Genomic DNA, 23,458 nt, shown 5'->3' on the forward strand with positions numbered 1-23,458 from the left:
TGCACAATTGCAGATGGGACGTACCATATTTTGGGGCATGACGAAACGATTTTGACCAATCAAAGACTCCACATCCCCACTGAAGAGAGCTAAAGCCTCCTGACGGGCAGAAAACGGGGACCTCGGACATTACGTCTAATACCCAGCACCCAGTAGTACCCCCGGTAGAACTCCATCAGCACCCAGTACCGCCCTATTCTTAGCTGATCTTAGCGATCTTAGCTGCTAGGTACTTGCCTAATTAGAGCATATGCCAATCTCGTTCAGGCAAATTGAACAAAGCATTCGACAACTAAACCAACTTTAATCCACGTTCCTTTTTTCATAATCATCTACTTTCATACTTTTCGACCGTAACCATAATAATAACCATAACGATAATACTTGCGATCTTTACTCCTTCAAGCTTTTTTTTAACTTTCTCCCCCCTTCCCTCTGTTCTGTTGGTTTCTCTTCTATTAGGTGTTTCAATAGTTTCTCGACTATAATCGATCCGAGTCACACGATACAGTTTTTTTACATCCTGAAGTGAATCACCGTAATTTCGCGCCAGATGGACGCGACCCGTCGTGTGACACTGCAATTACATGGAGACTCACGTAGATGAGGGCACGCCTTTGAGCAACTATCTCGAGGGTATGTATGCTCATTCCATGCTATTATACCCATGCTTGCCCATTTCTGCTTTTTCTAGAGCATCCTTGAACCACCGATATGGCCGGAGCTTCTAATATCCTAACTATCGTGGTCACAGGCACAGGGGAAAGAGAGGAACCCGAGTGGCAAGAACCCGAAGACAATCATAATTCAGACCGCGACGTCTCTCCACCCGGTAGCCCACCGCGAGATTTCGCTCCGAGAGGCTTCGCTAGAGTCCGAAGGAGGTTTCGGGAGAACTTACCGAAACCCCTATGTCTCGATGTCAATAATTTCCCTTCGAGCATCAGCCCACACGAACTCCGTAGCCATGCGACCCCTATCTTTGGCGTAATACGACTCTTGCTAGAAGCAGTCACGTCTTCTATCGATCATGCTCGCTCTATCGGGTTTCTTGAACGGCTTCGCCTTGCTATAGTTCAGTCCCAACTGCTAGATAATCCCTTAGTATTGGGCATCCAACCATCGTCAGATAACACCCTTTCGGAACCAACCGTCGAGCCAAGCTTCCATGGCATTACCGTTTCCGGCGCCGTTGCCGCGGCGGTATTCGGCTTCGGTGCGGCGTCCATTATTCGATGGTTTTCGATCGTGGGATTCGTACCGACATGGAAACGATTGTTAGTTTCTGCTGGAGTAGTATCTCTGGTCTTTCTACTTGTCAGAGCATATGTGCGAAGGCAAATTTTAAGGAATATCCAAAAGCAGGGGCTGGTTGAGGCATCTAAATTCTTTTCGCTCTCTCGAGAATATGACTGTGCGAATAGCGCAGCACTTAACTTCATAATGGAGGTGGAACTAGTCGCTCGTGGATACCGACTGTAACTTTCCTCACCTCTAAGAGCTACCCGCTCAAATAACTAACTCATAAATAGGAGCACACCTATCCCGCCTATTAGTCGACTAGAGAATAACGGACAAAATGTCAAGTGTCTCCAATTAAGGAAAGCTCTTCGAAATAGCTTGACCGATGTTATCTCCAAGTATTACCAAATAGCGTTTACAATTTGGGCGTTTGCGGAGCAAACCGAACTTTTACAACTGCAGTCTCAATATCAGTTTACAGTCGCCGATGTGGTGGACAGATTTCAAGTATTGTCAAAGACTGATCCCGCCAACACCGAGAAGCTACAGCCTCTGAAGGATGCTGCATTCCTCTTCCACGATATCCGCAAGATGTTCTTGAGTGGTTTGCTTGCTCTCCACACTGTTGGCAACGACTCGGATCGACTTCGTTTCACGACGATTTTGGAATCTTTTAAGGAATTAAACTCAATTACGAGGCAAGCCTACACGCGGGTCAGAAGTATTTTGGCTGAAAATGACCGTAAGTGAGCTCTGATGAGTCAGTCGATTATTATCTAATAACAACTTTAGTCCAAATTCCGAAAACTCCGCGAAGTCCCGAAACTCCTGGTCATGATCGAATGCGCCATCAGGTCCGCAGATTGAATTCGATGACCATGAATATCCGAAGCGTGCAGGCCAAATTGCATCTCCTGCGCGAAGAGTCATCTAAGGCTTTGAATGAGGCTGATGACATTAGCGACCTCGGACCGTTATTTATGGCTCAGTATGAATCGATAGGACAAGATCTACGAGATCTAATGGAAGCATGGCAGACTGGGAAAGCTTCGTTGGCGTCAGGTATCGATAGAAACGAGAAACGCCTATCATCTATTGGCTCCGCCCTTATGTCCCCGATAAGTACGATGAGTGGGCGAACCATAGCTGAAGAGGACGAAAGCCCAGATGACGAACCGGGAGTTGCCGATGCATTAAAGAAACTTAATGGGGGTTCTTCACCACCGACAGAATTAGAAATGCCGGTTGAGACCGAAGTATTCGAAGCCATCTCGATCCCTCGACCAAAGAGTTTGCTTACGCGAGAAGAGAGGATAATTAAGATGAGGGAGGATCGTAAAGCTAAAGATTATGCAAAGGCGAAGGCAGAAGCCCAAAGGCGCATGATGCGAGAGCTACAAGGGGTACTAGAAAGAAAACCCGGACGTGGCCGAGTCTCTCTCTAATATTTTTCATTGCTACTTTGTATCATCTTCGACTTTCTTTTTCCGACTAACAGCAACAGACCAGCCTTAAGGCGTTTGATAACGAGAAGATTATGAACTGGGTCATTATGGCGTACATATTTTGGGATAGAGGTGGTGATTCTGGTGTCTTGAAGTTTTCGTCTTCCACCAATGGCGCTGTTGGGTTTTGCGTTTGCTTTTGCTTTTATCACATGGGACTAGGAGGCGACTGCATAGTAGAGAGAGCTGGCCATCCATACGATCTTTGCGTATAATGTTTTTCTTTTTGTCGTGGTTGGTTTTTCTATGTCCTACCGTATATATATGTACATCACTATCTGCCTATCCAGGTATATACATACATACATAATAAGTCTCATTTTTGAGAAGATAGGATTTTTTGGACTTGAAATAAAATAAAAATAGCATGATCCATATATATGGGCTGTATACTATGGTTGTAGAAGTCATAATAAGAGTGATGTCGTCCAACGAATGAATCTAGGGGATACACCAGACGATGCTGCACCTACATGTAGGTACCTTAGTCACATGGTAATAGAGGAAGTGGTGAAAGGGATACCCCTGTACACCTCAGAACCAATTAGCTTACCTTAAAAGGAGGTGGGGCATTCTCGCGTCTGCCTTCAATTAAAGACGCGGTCAACCACTCAACGCGTCTCCATTCTCCAATTTCATCCCACTAATTTCTACCCAGATTCATACTTTGACAATATTCCCAACCACGAACCAAATTCACACCACCACTTCTTCATAACATCCTCGAGAACAAATTGAATCAATAAGAACGATTTCTCTATATCGAGTTCACTTTCTGTCGATTTACCTTCACTATCCACCGACGTGTATTTCCGTCATTAATAAAAATTGTCACCTACTTTTCATCCGCAAGCCGTCATCATGTTAGAAGCACGACTTGAGCAGGCTCAGATCCTGAAGAAGGTAACTTGACTTTATAACATGTTATCTACCTTCAAACCAACATAAACTAACAAATTAGGTGGTCGATTCCATCAAGGATCTAGTTCAGGACTGCAACTTCGACTGCAATGACTCGGGCATTGCTCTACAAGCCATGGACAACTCCCACGTCGCCCTAGTATCCATGATGCTCAAGGCCGAAGGCTTCTCTCCTTACCGTTGCGACCGTAACATCGCCCTCGGTGTTAACCTCGTTTCCCTAACGAAAGTCCTACGCGCGGCTCAGAACGAAGATATCCTAACTCTCAAGGCGGAAGATGCTCCAGACTCCCTCAACCTGGTTTTTGAGAGTAGCGAGAATGACCGTATTAGCGAATACGACCTCAAGCTTATGGATATTGACCAAGAGCACCTTGGTATTCCAGAGACGGAATACGCTGCGACTATTTCTATGCCTTCGGCTGAGTTCCGACGAATTTGCACCGACTTGATGGCCATGTCTGAATCAGGTAATACATACTCGTTTAAAGTCATAGTCCACGATCAAAAAAACATAACTAACGTACAAAAGTCACAATCGATGCCAGCAAGGACGGTGTCAAGTTCTCCTGCAATGGTGATATCGGAAACGGTGCTGTTACCCTACGGAGCCACCAGAACGTTGAGAAGCCCGAGTTCAACATCGACATTGAACTGACAGAGCCTGTCGGTCTAACCTTCTCCCTCAAGTACCTAGTCAACTTCTGCAAGGCCCAGGCTCTATCCAGCACCGTCAAGATCTGCTTATCCAACGAAGTTCCTCTGTTGGTGGAATACGGCCTGGCTGGTAGCAGTTACCTGAGGTTCTATCTCGCCCCCAAGGTTCGTTACACCACGACTACCCCTAATTCTCTTTTAGCCAGATTACTAACGTTGGAATCACGCAGATTGGCGATGAGGAGTAAAATAATCGTAGTGACAAAGGTTAACGAGTTCTATGAAATATACCACGTCGGCAAGATGGAGGGAACAAAATAGTGAATTAGCAAGAGACTTGCTTATAGGGGGTTTTACCTTGTGATTCCCGAAATGGATACGAATGCATGCGGCATGGAAGACGTTGACATGGACCTACATTTACAGGAATATGGTCTTTTGACGTCTTGATTTTAATGCAGTGCTAGGTACTCCTTGAGCTTCTATATAGCTCGTAATTACGATAATTGAGATAGCTTCCTGAACTTTGATGCTAATTTGTTACGACTACAATAATACTTCTTGTGCCATTATACATACAAGGTGAGCTTCGGTGAAGAAAACTCAAAGCGGTTTAGTGCGGGGTTAGCCGTGATGGCGGGGCACGTTGATAAGCTTAGCTTCTCAATGGACCCTTCGAGAAAAGAGTCATGCGCCCATCTTTCATAATCTATACCTTCTCTTCTACTTTTTAGTTCTCTCTCCTTTTCTAATCCACATTATTCTGAATGGCTCATCGGAGCATACTCAATTCTTTGTTTCCCCATAGACCAGTGTGAATATACCAGCAATTGGACATATCCAGCTACTATCTACCCCTAATATATTACTCCGAACTCCGTAAGCCGTCCGCATGAGTACCGAACCTCCCGTTCCGGAGACGAGCGTCTTAGCCGTCGCCAGTCATGTAGGAAAACAATGCTTCTAGTACCTAGTCAGTCGCCTATTTTCTAGTAGCTAATATCCCATTTGAAGGTTGTTTCAGGGTGAGAATCCCTTAGGGTTTTATTTCCGTCTCGTCGTCGACCCCTCCGTTAACTCTAGGCCTCGGATAGGAACGTCGGGAATAAGATCGCGGTCTTCGTACTTCAGTCTATGGGCTGCGATGTTTCTGCTTTGAATACTGTACAGTTTAGTATGTGTATACTCAACGAGAGCTATTCCATCCCCGAGTGTCCTACGTTCGTCAACGACTAACAGATATCGAAACGTAAAGGCAACCACACGGGCTATAAACAATGGAAGGGTACACGGGTATCAGCGCAGGAGATTACCGATCTATGGGATGGCCTGAAACAATCATACCTTGATAACTTCCACATGATGCTCTCGGGATACGTACCAGGTGCTGAGGCCGTCGAGGCTGTAGGTAATATTGGCCAGGAACTCAGACGTAAAGCCGAGGCTGGCGACCCGGGAAGCTTTTTCTGGGTGTTGGATCCGGTTATGGGTGATAATGGACGGCTTTATGTGGCGGAGGCGGTGGTTCCTGCGTATAAGAGTTTGTTGCATTTTGCGGATCTTATACTGCCGAATCAATTCGAAGCCGAGTAAGTCTTACATTCACCTACTCCTTTCCTTTTTGCAGGATGGAATTGAGGGAGGCCAACTTAACAACATTGGCTAACGATTCCCTTCTCTGTGCAGACTCCTCTCCGGCGTGAAGATAACCGACTCCGCATCCCTCGAGCGCGCCATTGAAGTCCTACACCAGGAGTACGGCGTCCCACATATCGTCATCACATCCGTATCCCTACCACTCCTCAGCTCTTCATCTCCATCGTCCGATATACCCAAGACTATGTCCGTTGTTGGCTCGACTATGACATCAGACCGACGAGCGCGAATCTTCAAAATCTCATTCCCGGTGTTCCAATGCTACTTCAGCGGCACAGGCGACATGTTTGCCGCGCTAATGGTAGTACGGATCCGCGAGGCAGTCTCCAATTTCGATAAACTCAACGACGAGAAACTGAGTGGCAAGCGTTCATGGCTCAGCGCCGATGATGTTAAGGCAACGGATCTACCACTCGCAAGAGCGGCCGAGAAGGTCTTGGCTAGTATGCATGAAGTCCTAGAACGCACGTGTCAGAGTATGACAACGGAGATTGCGACCGCAAAAGAGAGGAGTGGGGACTTGGATGAGAAGAGTTTGCATTTGTTAAAGTCGAGGGCTGCGGAGTTGAAGCTCGCGAGGAATTTAGGCTCGTTGAGGGATCCGACGGTGGAGTATCGGGCGGAGAAGATGTGAGTGTAGGTAGGGGGTATAGACAATTTAGATGGATATCCCGGGTTAGGTTTAGCATTATACCGGCTTTATGAGAGGAATGAAATAGATGATCATCGTATATCATGGTATTCATTGTGTTATGATGGTAGACTACTTGGCTGAGTCTAAAAAATTAACTATAGCTTCCCCTTGCTGACTACGACGATTTTTACATTTGCTTGTGAGAGTAGAATTGCTACGGAAAATCAACATGATTGTGAAAGGGATTGCCCCCTCTTATTGTTCTATAGTCAGGAGTACGAGTCGTGCCCGTTCGAACTGCAATATTTATGTTTTCACTGCTTTCATTGGGCTGAAATTTATTGATGAAATATAATAAAAATTATTTAATAAATATATATATATGTCTGCCTAGGTTGGGTATATGTAATTTGTGTTAGTAAGAATAACAAATTTACGACCTTTCTTCCCCGTTTAAAAGTTTAACTACCTAGGTAGGTTACTTAGAACGGATGCCATACACTGAAAAGACCAAAGCCAATAACCCCAGCATCATCCCAAATGGGACAGATGGATTTTGTAGGTCAGTCTCAGGTCCCGCGGGAAGGATCCAGGAGAAGAAGACAGTCGGTAGCAAAAGGCAACCGATGATGTAGAGGAACACCCGTAGAGCGCTGGGATTCTCGCGGGCATATAATCCCCAAAGAAATTCTTCCGCGGTTCCTCCCGCCTTGAGATTGGCTTTCTTCTTTGGGGAACGTTCTAAGACGTTCCTCGTATGGCCGCTTAGCTTTTTACAATCGTGGTAGAAATGAAGATGCGGCCGGGGTTGGTAACATGCGTAGAAGCGCCTATTGAACTCGCGCTTACTGACTGGTGGGATTTTCTGCTGGAGCATTGGTTTCGGATAGAAGTCGTAGTCATTATATTCGGCATCCGTTCCTTGGGGGAAGGCGTTTGGCTCCATCGCATCGAATTCATAAATTTGGAATTGTTGGAACTGCATTTTGAAAAGTATGTTAATGATTACCTAGTAATATTGATAGGGTACCGGGCGACTGAGGGTTGTCATGGTAATCGTGGTGATATGTAGGTACCTTATAAAATTCACAATGAGAGTAACGCCATATGCTGAACCAGTTGCGGAAGAATCCTCGGAGGCACAGATAACTCTTCTTCAATTCATGAAAAAAAGTCTGGCAACGACGAGTGTAGTCACCATCGGGATCTGCTTGTTCGATTCTGATTTGGGCGACCTTAAAATCGTTTCCCTTCTCCACAAAAAGAAGGACATAACTACTTGAAGTAGGATTCACCTTCTGAGGTTGTGAGCTTGTTGATCCTGAATCTGTCGATGATGAAGTACCCTTCTGGCATGAGCCTTGGAAATTCTGAGGGGAACTGCTGTTGTTCCCGCCGTCTTTACTAACAGCCGCATTACTTGGACTGCCTTGATCTGGAGGTGGGTTTTGGGCTGGCGGGGGCGGTGAGTTCTGTGTGAGTGTTCTGGACTGGCCTGGGTCATGAACAATCGACTTGAGAAACTCTGCGAATTGCGAAGGTACTACTGCGCGTCCATTCTCGCCACATATCTGTATAGGAATAGTTAACAATCCGGTCTTGAACCCAAACCTTATAAAACATCAGGTGGGAGGAGTAACTTACGTATTCCCATCGTATCTGAGTCTCGTTCTCCCCTGGGTCCCTCACGCATTGTGGTAACGGCCACCAATCCCAACGCTCTCCTGTCCAGCTTTCTACCGCATTCTGCCGGCGGTTAATAGACTTTCTGAAGATGCCCACCTCTTCATCGCGACCAATGCGGATCTTTTCTAGGACGGCGAGCTCCAGTTCTCTCGTTAGGTCAACTAGTTCGTATTGAGCGACAAGATCATGGCACTTATGGTCAGGCCTCAACCATCTTGCTAGTAGGTTCTCGAGTTTGTATCCTAGGCTATGATTGATGAATCATGAAATCGGTCGACAAAGTTCGAAATGCTACGCTCGTTGTAAGAGGTGTGATTGAGTACGCCCCGTTCCGACCGAAAGCCACATCAATACCATGGAATTCATGGAATTCATCATTATATTCTTCGGCCTCAATGCCTTGGCTACTTGGCCCAGTGAATCCACTGACTTCAATGTCTTCTATTATACCCCGGATATGGCTTCTGGCCTCCTTAGGAAGGCGCTCGGAACCTATAGCCTCTATAATGTTTGAATGCATCCACCGGCCCTCTAGCTCTCTCAAATGTCTTAAGTGAGGACTGGCGGCTCTCCGGAAAATATCTTTAGCGATAATAGTAGAATATATGCTCAAGTAATATGCAATAACTCGACTATCCTCCCCAGGGATTTCTGTTCTGAACTCTGATGCGCATCGATTGAGCAACCTTTGAAGTTCATCTTGGGCGCGTATTGACCTAGCCTCATCTTTTCCCATAATATGCTCAATTAGACTTGGTAAGGTACCATCGCTGATAAATATGTTTACAAGATTGAAGATAAATTGTTTGTCGTTCTTATACCAAGTGAAGAGATATATATCTTCGTCGAACTCGACCCGGTCACGACCTTCGAATCCGCTGAGACCATAGCGCTGGTACCCAAGCTTAAGGCCGTGCCTTAGTGATTGCTTTGAATCTTCTTACATCGGCTTGCAGTGGTTGATATTCCCAAGGGTCGTCCGAGTCCAGATCAAAGACTTTAGCTTGGACGTATGCGCAAAAGTATGTATATCGGATACAATCGTATACGCGTTGGGTATCATCAGTTGGCTTAACAAAAATTATTTCGGTACTGGGCGAAGACATATTTGGAGACCCGTTGGAATAAGTACAGATCGTAGGAGGGTTCTCTGGGGTTATGAAACCCGGGCATAATAAAAAACGATATAGTATATGCGACTACGTTCGTGTGCTGGGATATAGCGAGGATGTATTTGGGATGGAGTTGGAAAGGGGGGTACATATGTACATATGTAGGCGTTTCAATCCTAAGTTACATAAGATACGTTACACAACATGTATTTCGAGCGGGGTTCGAAGCTGGTCGGGGATGTCACCGCCGACGTGAGCTTCGGCCACTTTAAACTTGCGGAAAGCCTCATGCGTACAGATTTCCCCTGGTGTAGAAGCTGTCCATCGAGTTCTTTTCACAGGGTCGAGTTTGGTAGAACTGTAGTATCAAGACATTCACTGGAATCCAAATTGGTAGGTTTCAATTCCATTTCATTCCATGTCTTCTATCATATTTTGATGGGAATGACAAGATCTCGTTGCCCTCGTAGAAAATGCGCATGACCTAGCCAATGCTTTATCATTAGCTAGTTCTCTTGGTCGTCGTTAGTGATTTCGAGAGCCTGCCGACATGAAGGTGAAAACCCGAATACCAAGGATACGTTTAAAACAGTTGGCGGTCCCAATCTGTCCTGGAAAGTCCATTATCCTCGTCCTGGTCCTGGCCTTGGCCCTCTTCCCATTCCAACTCCTTATTCATTTGTCATCTACACATTGTCCCCCTTAATTTGTTCCCGTACTTCCAAACCCACCCGCGCCGCGAACGCTCTCCTCCAACTCCTGCACCTCAAGCACCTCCGGGGTATAAATCCGCTCCAACACGAGCTGCGCTACACGCTCTCCCTCCTTAACCTCGAAATCGGCGTCGCTGTGGTTAAACAGCAGTACCTTAACCGGACCTCGGTAATCCGCATCAATTACACCAGCACCGGTGTCGATGAAATGCTTCGCTGCTAGACCGGATCGCGGCGCTATGCGGCCGTAAGTACCGGCGGGCACAGCGATGCTTATATCTGTTTCGACTAGAGCTTTGCCCCGGGAGGGGATGGTGGTCGGTTGGGACGCGTAGAGATCGTAGCCCGCTGCGAAGGCGCTGCCGCGCGTGGGTAGTTTGGCGGTGCTGGAGAGCTTTTTGATTAGGAGGGGGGGTGATTGGTCGAGTTTGGGGACTGCGACGGAGGATTCTGTTTTTTCGGCCATGTTGGCGGCGAGTTTGACGCGTTTTGGTGCCGGTTGTTGTGGTGAAGTTGGTGTGGATGTGGGTTCTGTGCCGGCGGTGGTCATAGTCCGAAGACGTGAATTGTACAAGACGGGAAGATTGGAATTGGTAGGTTTTGAGTTTGTGTTGAGGATCGGAAAGTTGACGGTATCGGACTTGTCTGTGGACCGTTCTTGCGGTGAGGAAGGGAAAGAAGGAAAAATTATGGAAAGAAGCCCCGAAAAACAAGACGGGGTTTTGCAGTAGCGGGCGCCGGAAAGTGGGACGCGGGTAGGGTAGCTGGGTAGGTACACTTGCGACGCGTTGAGGGGCGCGTAGCTACCCGTAGCTTGCCTGCTTGCTAAAAGTTAGGGGGTGGTAGGTACCTGAACATCAACTAAAGCAATTGACCAATCGCCATAAAATACAGTGGATTGGGTGCGCCAAGATGTCGCTCCCGCTGCTGCTATCACACCTCGTTCCCACCCTCTTGGGCTGCTAGGATCATGGCTGCATATTTGGTCGCGAATAAAATATCGCAGAAAGAAAATAGACGCATTTTAACTCGCAGTACTTGTTCTCGAACTTTAGATGATGGATGGGAAACAATTTGTTAGACAGCCATCCCTGAACTTCTTAGGTATACATCACATCGTAAACGTGTGTATCGAAGCTATCAGTTAGAAAAGCGATACATCGATTTTCTCGGGAATTTTTGCGACAATGGATTGTCCAGCAATTAAGAATCTCGAGTCGTGGATTGGAAATAGGTCCTCAAAGTAGAAAATAGACCCTGGCTGTCGTGGAACAAGACGAGACCTCCTGGTTTGATTGACGGCTTTAGCCTGTGCGGTATTTGGCGTAGTATACATGATTGACCCCTGATTGCATCAAAATATGGGCTCATACATCTAAGGTTATTCATCTAATTCCTTGCCAAAGTCGATTAAACGTAGCTTTGTCGAATCCCTAGGATGGAACTGAGCAACCCTAGATCTAACCAAGAATCTTGCTGCTGCTGATTCCCTGGGTAGTTGGACGTAAGCGGCTGAGCTATCACCATCGGACAGTGCGAGGTTGTTTAGGAGCTCTTCCGTTAGGGTACGCATCTCTTCACCTGCAGCTGCAGCTTCATCTCTGCCATCCTTATTGGTTCGCTCTGCAGGTTGATCCCCTTGTGAATTACCCCAAATTTCGTCAATACGTCGCTGTCTTTTGTCTTGGTCTGGATTTTCCTTGGGCTTTTTCAGTTTGCCCTGAGAACTAAATCCTGCAGCAAGATCGTCTCCATCGAGGTCCATTATGTCGCCGACGACGGGGCCACCTAGCTCTTCAGCCGCAAGCATACTTGCGAGATGGTCATCAATAAATCTTTTGAGTGCTTTGAGAAGTGTAGATGTCTCTTTGGCGTAATGCTTCTTTTTTTCCTTAAGTTCGTTGATTCGTTCCGTCGCGATATCATCCGGTCCCATTTCCATCTGGGTTTCTATATCATCACGTAATGACTGGATGCGATTGCGAAGGCTCTGTGAAAGGGCAGTCTGATCCTGAAGGTTAGATTTCTCCGCCTCCAGGCGTTTCTTAGTCTTATCTACCGAGTCCTTGTGAGACGCCAGATAAGCCCTCGTTTCTTCTACCGTTTGGTGTGTTTTGCGAAGAGCTAGAAGGGCTGGTAATACGGATTCCGGAAACGGTAAAAAAGACGATTGCGATGCCAACTCATCATAAGCCACCTTCATAATATCCCATGGTGCTGTGGGAGGATGATTCTGATTTGCATTGTGTAAAGATGGTGAGGCGCGTATCCTGTTTAATATAGCTTCATGTTCTTTGACTTTTCTCCGAAGTTCATCAAGGGTCGCTTCAAGATTTACCGTATAAATCAAATCGGTATCGTCGCTAAGACGTCTTCTAGTATCCATCTTTATATAATTTGTTGTGTGATGATGTTCTGGATTTATAAGGTCGAGTGTCATCGGGATGTCCTGAGGGTGGTCTTGTAACAGGGTAAAAGGGCGATGATGTCTTGCAGTCTGCAGATAATATGCAGCAGGTAGTATCCAGTCAGGGGCATCGCAGCATCGTCAATAAAAAGATGCCAAGCAATGGGATGCAAACGAATTGCCGATTGGATCTGCAGTACCAACAATACTGAAGTACTTATTATTGATTGATCGTTAATTCAAGCGAAGGTATCATGGAGTAATTCATATCCAATGAGTATTTCGGAATGTAGCACAAAGAAGTGCTCTGATAATTGTATTTTTTTATTGTATATCTTGCGTGGTCGACGACAATATCGAATACGTCAAATTGCATGTAAAAGTTCAAAGAGTGAGAGGTACACGCAAGGCTGACGAAGCATGGGTTTCCCGACTCACCGTATTGGATGTGTGGAGTACGCACAGTGCTTCATCTAGCGACCAATCAGAAATCCATGACGCTTGGACGGTATTTGATAGATTTGTGTGGAGGAGTCCCCATTTAATTTTCAACGGAGCAGGTGCGCCGTACTGTGTCCAGTTTCCCCCCAGCGTACCAGTGCCCACAGTTTTTTAGCAGGTAGATCTTTCTTGCATCAAGTGAGACAACCTTAAACGACAACCTTTACCTTACCTAGTACGCATTTCTTCGCCGCCTCCTTCACCTCCAACAAACCCTTTCATCCTTTTTATTTTTTCCTTTACCCCCCAAACCAGTCACTTCCATCACCTCTCCCCTTGCGACCCCCATAACACAACACCGTCATTCTACTTCGTTGTTGCTTGTTTTTCGTATCGCGGTATTTTAATCCCCCCGTCCTTCCGCTTTTTACCCCTGTGAAAGGTGATTCCTCAATCAAGCTCCCTCGAGACTGCCTAATTATACAGCTCGTCCACCTCGAGAGGCCCCCTTTATTACACCTAACCGCAGCGAGAGAACTGAAGCGTGGAAATCAACTTCCCTAAATTATTGTTCCGCGACATCTCAACGCGTCAATAGTAAAGTGCAAGTACGCAAACGCGAAATTCAGTCCGACCGCCTTCTATAGGCACCTACCTGGATATCAAGGCAACTTCCCAAGAAACTTGAAGGTTGCGCAAGTACAGAGAAAGGAAACTGACCTCGACAACTCGGCATAACTGTTTCCTGTTTGGAGGAGCCAAAAGGTTTGAGAGCCTATTATACACTTCTCCAATCCTACCTCTTCTCTTAAACCCCTAAACTCCTACATACTTCGTTCGCCTTCCCGTCTTTATTCTTCCGCCAACTTGGTCACTACATACTATCCCGGTCAAGCAAGCCAACCCATTGCCTATACCAAATCTTCGTCCTCAACCATCGTCAGGTCATTTACCACCCACGCCTTCTCAACTTCCGCTTCTGAACACGATCGCCCAGGTCCACCACGGATCTCTCATATCACTTCTCGTTCCTATCGTCACATAACCCGACGATCTCGATCCGTTCATCGACCCTACTTCACAACTCTTCCGACATAACCTCCCGAGCCCGCATCCAAATTCCATCAATCTGAGGGTTCTTCAACTACATTCCGTCCCGAATCACTACACCAGCACGTTTTCCTTCGAAAACCCTCAAGGTGTAGATAAGAAAGAACACGATAATACAAATTCAATTCGACCATTAAGAAGGCAAACCGTAGTCACTTCAAACGTGAACATACACATATAAAAAATGTCCGCGTCACCTTCTCACCCAACTAATCCGGCCAAGCGCCCTTTGGAGGATGCCTCCTCGCCGTCCCGCGGTGTCGACCAACCGGAAGCTAAGCGTCCAGCTCTCGATAAGGTCATTAACAATGGCAATGATGACAAGGATGCCGAGCTTCCCGAAAGCAATGGTAATGGTGTCTCGATCCCAACTGGACCGAACGGCACAACTAAAGCCGAGGACACCAGCAACAAGCCTGAAGTCAAGGATGACCAAGGAGATACAGTCGTCCCTGATGTCGACGAGGCTAAGGCTGCTGTAGATGCCGCTGTCACTGGACCTGGAGGTGCACCTGCGGCCGCGACTAACACTCATGATGAGACCACATGGATCCATATCCGTGCCGTCATTTCCAGTCCCGAAGCTGCTACCATCATCGGCAAAGGTGGAGAAAACGTCTCCAATATTCGCAAGCTGTCGAACGCGAAGTGCACTGTCAGCGACTACCAGAAGGGCGCCGTGGAACGTATTCTCACCGTTAGTGGAGCTGTCGAGGCCGTAGCCAAGGTACTATCAATCTATTCATGAATATATTTCGTATATGTAAAAGTTGTTGCTAATATCGAATTATCTAGGCCTTTGGATTGATAATCCGCACCTTAAACAATGAGCCCTTGACGGAGAAGTCCAACACTCAATCTAAGACCTATCCTCTCCGTCTTCTCATCCCTCACGTTCTCATCGGATCCATCATTGGAAAAGGTGGTGCTCGTATTCGCGAGATCCAGGATGCTTCAGGTGCACGACTAAACGCTTCCGATTCCTGTCTCCCTCTATCTAGTGAACGCTCTCTTGTTGTCATGGGTGTGGCTGATGCTGTTCACATTGCTACTTATTATGTAGGTAGCACACTCTTGCAGCAGCTTAACGAGCGATTCGGTGGTCCGGCGGCATCAGCTTACGCCACCCGAAGTGGCGGCCCCACCGGTGTTGTACCTGGAGGTATGCAGGTAGTGCCATACTGCCCGCAGCCTGCTGGTGGTAACTTCGGCCATCGTGAGAACTACGGAAGACGACCCGACCCTCGAGCCCACCATATGCCACCCGCACCATATGCACAGCCATATCCGCATACGGCAACCCCGCAACCTAACCCTAGTGTCCCGATGCACTACGCACCCCAAGCAGCCGGCTACGGTGCCGCACCACACATTCCACCTCATCACGCTCCTCACGTTGGTGCTCCCCATCCCCACGGCGGTCCCCCAGCCCAGCCAATGCATGGCGGTATGGCAGGAGCTCCGGTAACTCAGCAGATCTACATTCCTAATGATATGGTTGGCGCCATTATTGGTAAGGGCGGCCAGAAGATCAATGAGATCCGGCAGATCAGTGGTAGCGTGATCAAGATCAACGAGCCTCAAGATAATAGTAATGAGAGACTTGTCACGATCACAGGAACGGAAGAGTGCAACAGGATGGCCCTGTACATGCTTTATTCTCGACTAGGTCAGACACCCAAAGCTCCACACGGCTCAGCTAGTCGTCACATGTGACAGAACCAGCCCAACTAATCATAACTGCCATAAACAGAAAGCGAGAAGCACCGAATCTAACGAATAACGGCGGAATGATTTTACTAAACTCGACCCTTACAGCTGTTGTTTTGGTTTTTTTTCCGCATCACATGGGAACCTTTCTCGGTTTTCGAGCATCGCATTCGCTCTCGTCTCATCTAGGGCCTTTTTTCCCGACGCATCATGGCCCTGAGGGGGGAGGACGGTCACGGTGGACGGTGGCGCAATTGGACTGGCCGTGGGTAGTCTTTTCTCGTGATTTTAGGTATCGCCGCGAAATATGAAATTGATGGCGGTCGACCATCAAAATGAATCAAATGAGATGGCAGAGGGGAAAAGGGGAAAGACATATTGTGAAAATAAGGGGGCCATCCTGTTTATTAAACGTTTAGTTGTTTCTGCCTTGCAATAAGTTAATTCATGCTATTTAGCTGATCTGTGATGATTTGGTTTTGCAAGACTCATTGCTATTTCATTATGACATGTTGCTTTCGCGTCGAGTTGAAGGTATCTTCAAACCGGATTAGTAGTTGGCTACATCGCATGAGAATGTCGTATATCTAGTGAACGAGGGACAGAAGTTCTACCTGACATCCTCTGAAGATTCGTTAGGTGTTGTCATGAACCCATTGCTAAATTTAGGTGAATATTCTATCGAATATTGAGCATCATCGAGAGTACGAGAAGGACTAGATAAAACGACTAGGAGTCACAACATAGGCTATATGTTATTCCATGGCTACCAGGCTATATCGAAGGTTCTATCGTATGCTTTCCTTACTACCTAATCTCGGGCCTACCTCGGTGAAAGAAAAGTTCTATGGTGCAATTATGATCCCTTGATTCAAACCCAGGTAATGGGGTAACTTTTACGGTTTCACGATATCTCCCTTGTCACGAAGGATGGCAACTCTCCAGCTCCTCGAAAGATACGCGAATAATAACAATCGGTCGTTTAAATCTAGGGTTAAATCTGAGAGATCGACCCGAGCGACGAGGGAGTTATATAAATAAGCGAGAAAATACTACACAAATAGCCAATAGCTTAAACGATAGACGACGTCGATCATGATAAGAAGTAGGCTACTTATAACAGCCGTGAAATACTAGGCTGTCGTCTTCCTGTACGTGCCTTGTCTGTCGTCTCCTCTTTATAGGGAGAATTACCCAGCCCATCCAAACTTAGAGCAACGAGGGATCATCTCGTTATCTAGGTAGGGACCTAGCTAACATGGGAGAAGTAAGCTATAAGGATCGATATATATGGCTTTTGTTGGTTAGTAACTATGCAAGTAGGCTTTGTGGCACATGTTCAATGATGTCTTCCTGCCTTGCATTCAGAATGTCACGCCGAATTCGAGCGATTCCGCCCAACTTGTGTAATTAAGCAAGCTAACGCAAAGATGCAACACTAACAATCCTATACCCTTGTCACACAGGAAGGGAAACTCAGAATAGCTTCGCCCAACACACCTACGTATAGAAGAGCCTGCATACATAGATGTATCTAGTCGTGTTATATCCTACGTGTCTGCCCTTTCAATACCACTCACACTTGTACTATAACCCAAGTGTCTACTGTAGAACATTCCATCCCTTCATTCAGCCCTACGCCAGTAAGGCATCGGCAAAGGTCTAGACTTCCTAGTATTTCCACACATGACCGCCAAATGTCTCTCGCCGGCTTGCCTGCTTGCTCGCTAAACAAGTAAGCAAGCCTTCTTTTCCCAACTCGGCGGTAAGCGCTACATTAGGAGCCATCACACAACTCTTTTCAGCCGGCAGGGGGGTCCTAATTTTTTTTTCAAATGGAAGGATTTCCCTTCCTTTTTTCTTGGCAAATATGCAGACGATGCGATAATTTAATGTTTACGAGGTTTGACCATGATACCATTGCACGCATGGCAAACGACATTTCGTCACTTTTCCCCCCCAATTTCGCGTTTCGCGTCATTACCCGACTTCCGCGGCGCGGTTTGTTGCATCGTCATCTTAGGATATGAAATTTTGTCTATGTTAGGTTGAAACGAGTTGCAGGTAGAGAGGATAGACGCAAGGGACGCGATCCGTGAATTGTGAGGGCTTGAGAGTTAGTTAGGAGCGGAGTGGCCAATTAGCGATCGTGATCACGCTCGGATTTTTTCTGTTGCACGGGCCGTGACTGACGTCTTGGATCGCGAACGAAATCTGCTACAGCCGGGTGGAGTTTTGAGGTGTCACGGCGATGTTACCTAGGTATTACCTACTTTGTAAAAAATTTTCGCGCCCGATTTTTGGGATAGGTATATCGTATCGTATAGTATACTAAGTATGATTGTATACTATGTAAGCAGATGGATAGTGGTAGTGGAACCACTGATGCAAGTCATCCAATTCTATTCAAATGAGGTCATTCCCAGGGCTGCTTTGTTCAGATTATAAACGATTAAGGAAATTGACCCCAAAAGAAGAAAATCGGTCGAGTGACACGACATCATAAGGAGAGCAAATATACCCTAAATGGTAATAGCTAGTAGGTAGGCTAAGTGGGTTGAGGCATTGAAATCGGGTATGTAACGTTGAGAATGAATGGTGTATGGTGTAATCGAGTCAGCTAATTCCGCCCCCTATTTTAGTCTTTTTTTGCTCGCTTCCCCCTTCTATAATTTAGAAGGAAGGAATACTATTCGGTGATTGTTACGGGGGGGTATTTCACCTATACTTGGGCGGGTACCTATTACCTAAGAAGGCTACTACCTTAGGTGCTATACCGGTCTAATGCCTAAAGCCGTGGAACCTTCATCACGGCTAGGCCATACCACATCCGGGACTACTGGGACTTACTGGAACTAAACTTTTACGGCGACTACTGCAGGAAGTCGCCTTCCCAGATGAGGTCCGGCAGCCGCCAGGAACAAATTGCTTATGCCTTCCCGTCTTAGGGAGGTCCTTTTGTTAAATAAGCTTGTTTCAAGCATCAACTTTAGAGTCATAGTGAAATTGAGTTTTAATGGGAGTACTATACGACTCAATTCAGTTCTAACTTTTTTCTTACTCAGCATAGGAATTTAAAGAGGAATTAAAATTATAGAGTTAGGTATGAGTGAGAAATGTAACAATGTAAGCAAAGAATCAACTAAAAGGTGTGTTCTACGCGCATATGCACCCAACCTAGCCTACTTCCAGTTTAATTGTAGCCTACCTAACGTCTTCTTCTACCACAACAACGCGAATGGAAGAGTGATTCACGCGTTGGTAAGCGTATATTACACCAATGCGATGAGTACCTATTAAAAGTGGCTGAGTGGGTATGCGATGTCACAATAGGAAGTAGGGAAGCCTGTTTTTTTCACCCCTTTACCTAGGCGGTTTTTTTCTTAGGCTTCTTCGGTGGACTATGTAATTTACCATTTTAGGGACCCATGCACCGGCCTGTCTAGTAAAACGATGGCTAGATGAACATTAGGGGCAGGTGGGATGCCTTAAAGTGGAGATTAAATACTTGCAAAAGTTGTGTAGAATTCTTGGCATGTATTCTCCAGCAACTGGAATGTACTATCTCTATTTACCACGGCGGATCAGGTACCCGTCACCTCGGGGACGAGACATCGCCCGAGATCTGGCCCCGTAAACCTGAACACAAACTAGCCTATTGCACCTTGCATGGTACCTTGGATTAGGACCCTGCTAGGACTCTGTATGGGGTTGAAAAGCCTGGATGTTAGTGGTTCCAGGGTAAGCCAAGGGTTGCCGCGCTGAAAGTTACCCAGGTACTGTGCCTCGCTCTCACGGGCTCGCCCTCTCTTACTGGCCCGCCGTCCCACCTTCAAATTCAGTCATCATATCGTCGGCTTTTTATTCCGCTTCTTCTCCTCTTCTTTCTTTTCTTCACCCCTTCCACATCCAACATCCAAGTCGCCTTCAGACTCCCACACTCTTTTTAAAAACTCGAGGCTCAGCCCAGTTCAAAAACCCAGCCCACTCGGCAACCTTCCACTCTTTTATTAAGTCGCTCTCTTCTCGACACCTCGTCGTCCCACCCTCCCACAACTCCTAATTCCAGTCCACGGAAAGACAAACAACAGCCAAAATGCGCTCGACTACCATCTTCGCTTCTGCCTTGGCCTTCGCCGCCTCGGCTCTCGCCCAGACCGCTGGCTACGCCGTCCTAACCTCCCCCGCGGAGGGTGAGAAGGTTGCCTCTGGCAAGACCTTCACCATCAAGTGGGAGGCCGGCAAGTACACTGGCCCGGCTACCATCTCCCTTCTCGGAGGTGACAGCCCCACGACTCTCGTCCCCGGTCCCACCATCGCAAGTATGTAGACACCGCGCAAACTGACAGAATGAACATCTGGTGCTAACCTGTTTTTCCAGCCGTTGATGTTGCCGATGGCTCTTTCGCCTGGAACGTGGACTGCTCTCTCGGAAAGGAGAAGACCTACGGTATCAAGGTTACCTCGTCCGCCGACAAGGACACCTTCCAGTACTCTTTCCCCTTCGCCATCTCCGGCCCCTCTTGCAGCTCTGGCGCTGGTGAGTACCCTACTCTCAGCAGCAGCAGCTCCTCGGCCGCTGGATACCCTACCAGCACTCCGGAAGGTTACCCTACTAGTACCCCCGAGGGCTATCCTACTAGCACTCCTGAGGGATACCCGACCAGCACACCCGAGTCGTACCCTACCTCGTCCATCAGCTCTTCTGCCGGCTACCCCACTTCCAACAGCACCAGTGTGAGCGCACCGAGCTACCCTACCGGATACCCCTCGGGCAACCTCTCCACCTCTGCCTACCCCACGACCTTGACCAGCACCAGCGTTGCTCAGTACCCAACCGGCAGCGCGACCACCTCTGCGCCGGCCACGATCCCCACCAGCGGTGCCAACAGCGCCGCTGCGGGTTCCTTGGCCCTCGTCTGCGGTGTCGCCTTCGCCGTCTTGGGCATGTAAAGTGACCTAATCGTTCTATACCCCAGCCGTGGCTCCATAAATGGACATGGTTTTATTTTGGTTGTTATGGAAGGACTTGGGAATTAATGAGCTTTGTCAGTCGATCGACTTTTTCGCACTGCTGAATGGCGTTGGCTGCATTATGTGGGCATCTTAATGTTGGATGCGATGGTAATTATTTAATTAGCCATCTTGTTTGGCGCCGCTTGTCAATAGACCTGCTGTCGCATCCTGAACATATATACCTATAAAAACTTACTAATTGCATCTTTGTCTCTGATTTTATGTGCATTAATTTATGGTTGGATCAGTATCACCTCGAAGGCATACTAGGGTTGTCCTGGCAAGTTATCCGAGATACTGATGTTGTGTGAGTGTTGCTTCGCTGGTCAGACAACATAAGAAACTATTCATGTGATTTTAAGAGGACGACATTGCTGATTATTGTTGTGTAGTTGAAATATATCCAATTTAGCTGGGAAAGGTGAAGAAATATTAAAACAATCGTCGGATGTCCGTCCAAAGTTTAAGGTGGCACTTTCTTACTAAACTTCATGACCATTGATATCATATCCCACGTGGCCGCGTGGCCGCGTGGTCATCTCCAAGGTTATGCCACACAGCCCTATGGGAGGGTTAAGGTTATCTCTGCATCCCGGGAAAGCCCCAACCTTATCATGCCGTTTGATATCTGACACGGAAAGAAGCAGCTTCTGCACCAAATCGGGAAATTCTCAATGGCGATCACAGTCATTGCTTTTCTCGGAGTTGACTAAAGATTGAAGATTCGATCATGTTACACGGCAGATTGTTTACATAATCCATGGGTTGAAATGGCTTTGCAATTTATTTACAATTGCATCCACATTAGGCAGCCATCGCTATTAACACCTTCGCATTCATGGATCCATTAAATATATCAAACTATTCATGTTGATCATGGCAAGTGTGGATAATCTCACGCCGCGGCGGTTCGCCCCTGCGTTTCCCAATGTCGAAGCTAATCGGTATCTTCTTGACTATGTCAAAGTTCATCATCCGGAGTTTTACCCCGGAGGTGCACTGTCAAGCCAGCCCGCTTGTGATGGGGGCGGCGTTCATTATACTGGGCTTTACTACGCTTGCTGCGTCGTGGCCGGCAACATCTGGCATCCCATGGAGGGAAGAGACAGTACCAAGTATGAAGAATACGATCACCCCTTTCTATCGACCTCAAGGGATCCTAGTGATCGAGAAGCCCGCCTCACAATACCCGATGACGAGATAATCCGGCCAGCTCCAATTGGGAAAGCGTATTTCTTCCCTGTTCCCAGCAATACAAATCGTATGTCTTAGCTGTCTTGATTATTCTCTCCCCTCACAACCACATGTAATTTTAAATACCTAACTAACCCGATTTCCTAGATCGACGCTACGCTATCGTCCCAAGTTTCGATCACCGGATCCCCCCTGATGGCGTGAAGATAAAAATACCCGCCCCCTGGCTCTCCCTCGACCCGTTGCATGATGACCCAAACTCAAACAATTCTTACAGGTCATACAGAGAATGCTTCGCCACATTGGCCTCCAGCTCCCCACAGCGGCCATCCCCGCAAGATCTGATATGTTGTCTTACAAAGGAGTACCTTTCTGTAGACTTCTGTCGTGTTATCCCTAAGAGTGAAGAACGATGGTTCATTGGCAATGACATGCAAAAATATTCGACTTCTAACGATCAACATAACGGTCCTCTCAATAGAATCTGCAATGTTATGCCCTTTCGGCTTGATGCTCTAGGATACTTCGGTCAAGGACATCTCAGTCTAGTTCCCAAACTTGACAAGTCTACCGGCCTCTACACATTACCAACTCATGCGGTTCGATACCCTAAAGAGTTATTGAATCCAAGGGGTAGATTGCAATTCCACGACATATTTCACAATTATCTTCTATATCCACACCCAATAAAATGGATCCCCGTCGAGTATCTATTCACCCGATTTGCCTGGACTCTTTTTTCCGACCAGGTCATGACCTTACTTAACGACGCCAAAGGTGTGACTTTTCCCCCTGCGCCTTCATAGTAACTATACGGCGGAGACGATCCAAGACATGAAGGACGATTATCCTAGACCACGTCCAAACAGATGCCCTTTTAATCCCACTAAAGATGAAGATATGGATGGGGACGATGACGATAGTGATGCTGGTTCTTGTTATAGTAACGACTCCGTTAACAACGAATTCCGGAGGAACTTTTTCGTCCAGGTTCAGAAATGCTAACATCATGGTAAGATGGGTTCGCTTTCTTGCGAAAACGGCTACGGACCACACAGAACCACGTATGTGCACGGCGGAGGCGACGTCATACCAGTGTATCTGTTTTGGTTTCAAGTAATGGTAACGTAATCCATAGAAAACGGGTGGAAATGGTCGGTTGAAGAGTGATATCGGTCTAAGGTTTAAGTGGAAGATGATAAAGGTGTTCCTTGGTATGGTTTAAGTGAGCGAGCATTATTAGAATTTTCGGATGACTATGTTTGTTACGATTTTATTTTTGGATATGAAGAATATGACGCTTCCATAATAGATAAACCCTTTGGTTTCCATAAAGTCTCTACTCGTCCAGCAAAACAAGAAGTCTCAACTTGAATTTTCAGGGCTGGCTTGGTCTGTGCATAGTGCCTGACTAAGGTTAATGAAGACTCAGGAGTTGGCGATTACTGAGCACC

At 46.9% G+C, this 23,458-nt stretch overlaps 9 protein-coding genes across 9 annotated transcripts; 6 read left to right on the forward strand and 3 right to left on the reverse strand.

Moving 5' to 3' along the window:
• The first annotated feature begins 291 nt into the window (after nucleotides 1-291).
• Nucleotides 292-3,127, forward strand: F4822DRAFT_401452 (Mysoin-binding motif of peroxisomes-domain-containing protein). The gene is made up of 4 exons (XM_051457950.1): nucleotides 292-636; nucleotides 755-1,478; nucleotides 1,533-1,984; nucleotides 2,035-3,127. The coding sequence occupies exons 1-4, from the start codon at nucleotides 588-590 to the stop codon at nucleotides 2,685-2,687; spliced, it is 1,878 nt and encodes a 625-aa protein (XP_051316065.1). The 5' UTR covers nucleotides 292-587; the 3' UTR covers nucleotides 2,688-3,127.
• Nucleotides 3,128-3,388: 261 nt separating this feature from the next.
• F4822DRAFT_401455 (proliferating cell nuclear antigen) lies at nucleotides 3,389-4,877 on the forward strand. The gene is made up of 4 exons (XM_051457951.1): nucleotides 3,389-3,650; nucleotides 3,709-4,138; nucleotides 4,201-4,490; nucleotides 4,556-4,877. The coding sequence occupies exons 1-4, from the start codon at nucleotides 3,609-3,611 to the stop codon at nucleotides 4,571-4,573; spliced, it is 780 nt and encodes a 259-aa protein (XP_051316066.1). The 5' UTR covers nucleotides 3,389-3,608; the 3' UTR covers nucleotides 4,574-4,877.
• A 142-nt stretch (nucleotides 4,878-5,019) lies between these two features.
• Nucleotides 5,020-6,891, forward strand: F4822DRAFT_401460 (Ribokinase-like protein). Its single transcript, XM_051457952.1, has 5 exons — nucleotides 5,020-5,271; nucleotides 5,340-5,350; nucleotides 5,420-5,499; nucleotides 5,581-5,914; nucleotides 6,012-6,891. The coding sequence occupies exons 1-5, from the start codon at nucleotides 5,218-5,220 to the stop codon at nucleotides 6,613-6,615; spliced, it is 1,083 nt and encodes a 360-aa protein (XP_051316067.1). The 5' UTR covers nucleotides 5,020-5,217; the 3' UTR covers nucleotides 6,616-6,891.
• A 202-nt stretch (nucleotides 6,892-7,093) lies between these two features.
• Nucleotides 7,094-9,407, reverse strand: F4822DRAFT_443198 (uncharacterized protein; the record flags this gene model as incomplete). Its single annotated transcript, XM_051463080.1, has 5 exons — nucleotides 7,094-7,594; nucleotides 7,692-8,186; nucleotides 8,260-8,548; nucleotides 8,625-9,193; nucleotides 9,246-9,407. The coding sequence occupies 5 exons, from the start codon at nucleotides 9,405-9,407 to the stop codon at nucleotides 7,094-7,096; spliced, it is 2,016 nt and encodes a 671-aa protein (XP_051316068.1).
• Nucleotides 9,408-9,922: 515 nt separating this feature from the next.
• F4822DRAFT_231579 (deoxyuridine 5'-triphosphate nucleotidohydrolase) lies at nucleotides 9,923-11,092 on the reverse strand. The gene has a single exon (XM_051454145.1). It carries the CDS (start codon nucleotides 10,674-10,676, stop codon nucleotides 10,116-10,118), a length of 561 nt encoding a protein of 186 aa, XP_051316069.1. The 5' UTR covers nucleotides 10,677-11,092; the 3' UTR covers nucleotides 9,923-10,115.
• A 415-nt stretch (nucleotides 11,093-11,507) lies between these two features.
• On the reverse strand, nucleotides 11,508-12,512 carry F4822DRAFT_428634 (uncharacterized protein; the record flags this gene model as incomplete). The annotated part of the gene is made up of 1 exon (XM_051460942.1): nucleotides 11,508-12,512. One exon carries the CDS (start codon nucleotides 12,510-12,512, stop codon nucleotides 11,508-11,510), a length of 1,005 nt encoding a protein of 334 aa, XP_051316070.1.
• A 1,756-nt stretch (nucleotides 12,513-14,268) lies between these two features.
• Nucleotides 14,269-16,022, forward strand: F4822DRAFT_443199 (uncharacterized protein; the record flags this gene model as incomplete). The annotated part of the gene is made up of 2 exons (XM_051463081.1): nucleotides 14,269-14,811; nucleotides 14,880-16,022. The coding sequence occupies 2 exons, from the start codon at nucleotides 14,269-14,271 to the stop codon at nucleotides 15,798-15,800; spliced, it is 1,464 nt and encodes a 487-aa protein (XP_051316071.1). The 3' UTR covers nucleotides 15,801-16,022.
• Nucleotides 16,023-19,685: 3,663 nt separating this feature from the next.
• Nucleotides 19,686-21,367, forward strand: F4822DRAFT_231707 (Ser-Thr-rich glycosyl-phosphatidyl-inositol-anchored membrane family-domain-containing protein). The gene is made up of 2 exons (XM_051454147.1): nucleotides 19,686-20,116; nucleotides 20,176-21,367. Exons 1-2 carry the CDS (start codon nucleotides 19,891-19,893, stop codon nucleotides 20,745-20,747), a joined length of 798 nt encoding a protein of 265 aa, XP_051316072.1. The 5' UTR covers nucleotides 19,686-19,890; the 3' UTR covers nucleotides 20,748-21,367.
• A 1-nt stretch (nucleotide 21,368) lies between these two features.
• F4822DRAFT_231791 (uncharacterized protein) lies at nucleotides 21,369-23,457 on the forward strand. The gene is made up of 2 exons (XM_051454148.1): nucleotides 21,369-22,071; nucleotides 22,152-23,457. The coding sequence occupies exons 1-2, from the start codon at nucleotides 21,678-21,680 to the stop codon at nucleotides 22,808-22,810; spliced, it is 1,053 nt and encodes a 350-aa protein (XP_051316073.1). The 5' UTR covers nucleotides 21,369-21,677; the 3' UTR covers nucleotides 22,811-23,457.
• The last annotated feature ends 1 nt before the right edge of the window (nucleotide 23,458 follows it).

The sequence above is a fragment of the Hypoxylon trugodes genome, assembly GCF_022578975.1.
Source record: "Hypoxylon trugodes strain CBS 135444 unplaced genomic scaffold F4822scaffold_4, whole genome shotgun sequence".
Taxonomy (NCBI): Eukaryota; Fungi; Ascomycota; class Sordariomycetes; order Xylariales; family Hypoxylaceae; genus Hypoxylon; species Hypoxylon trugodes.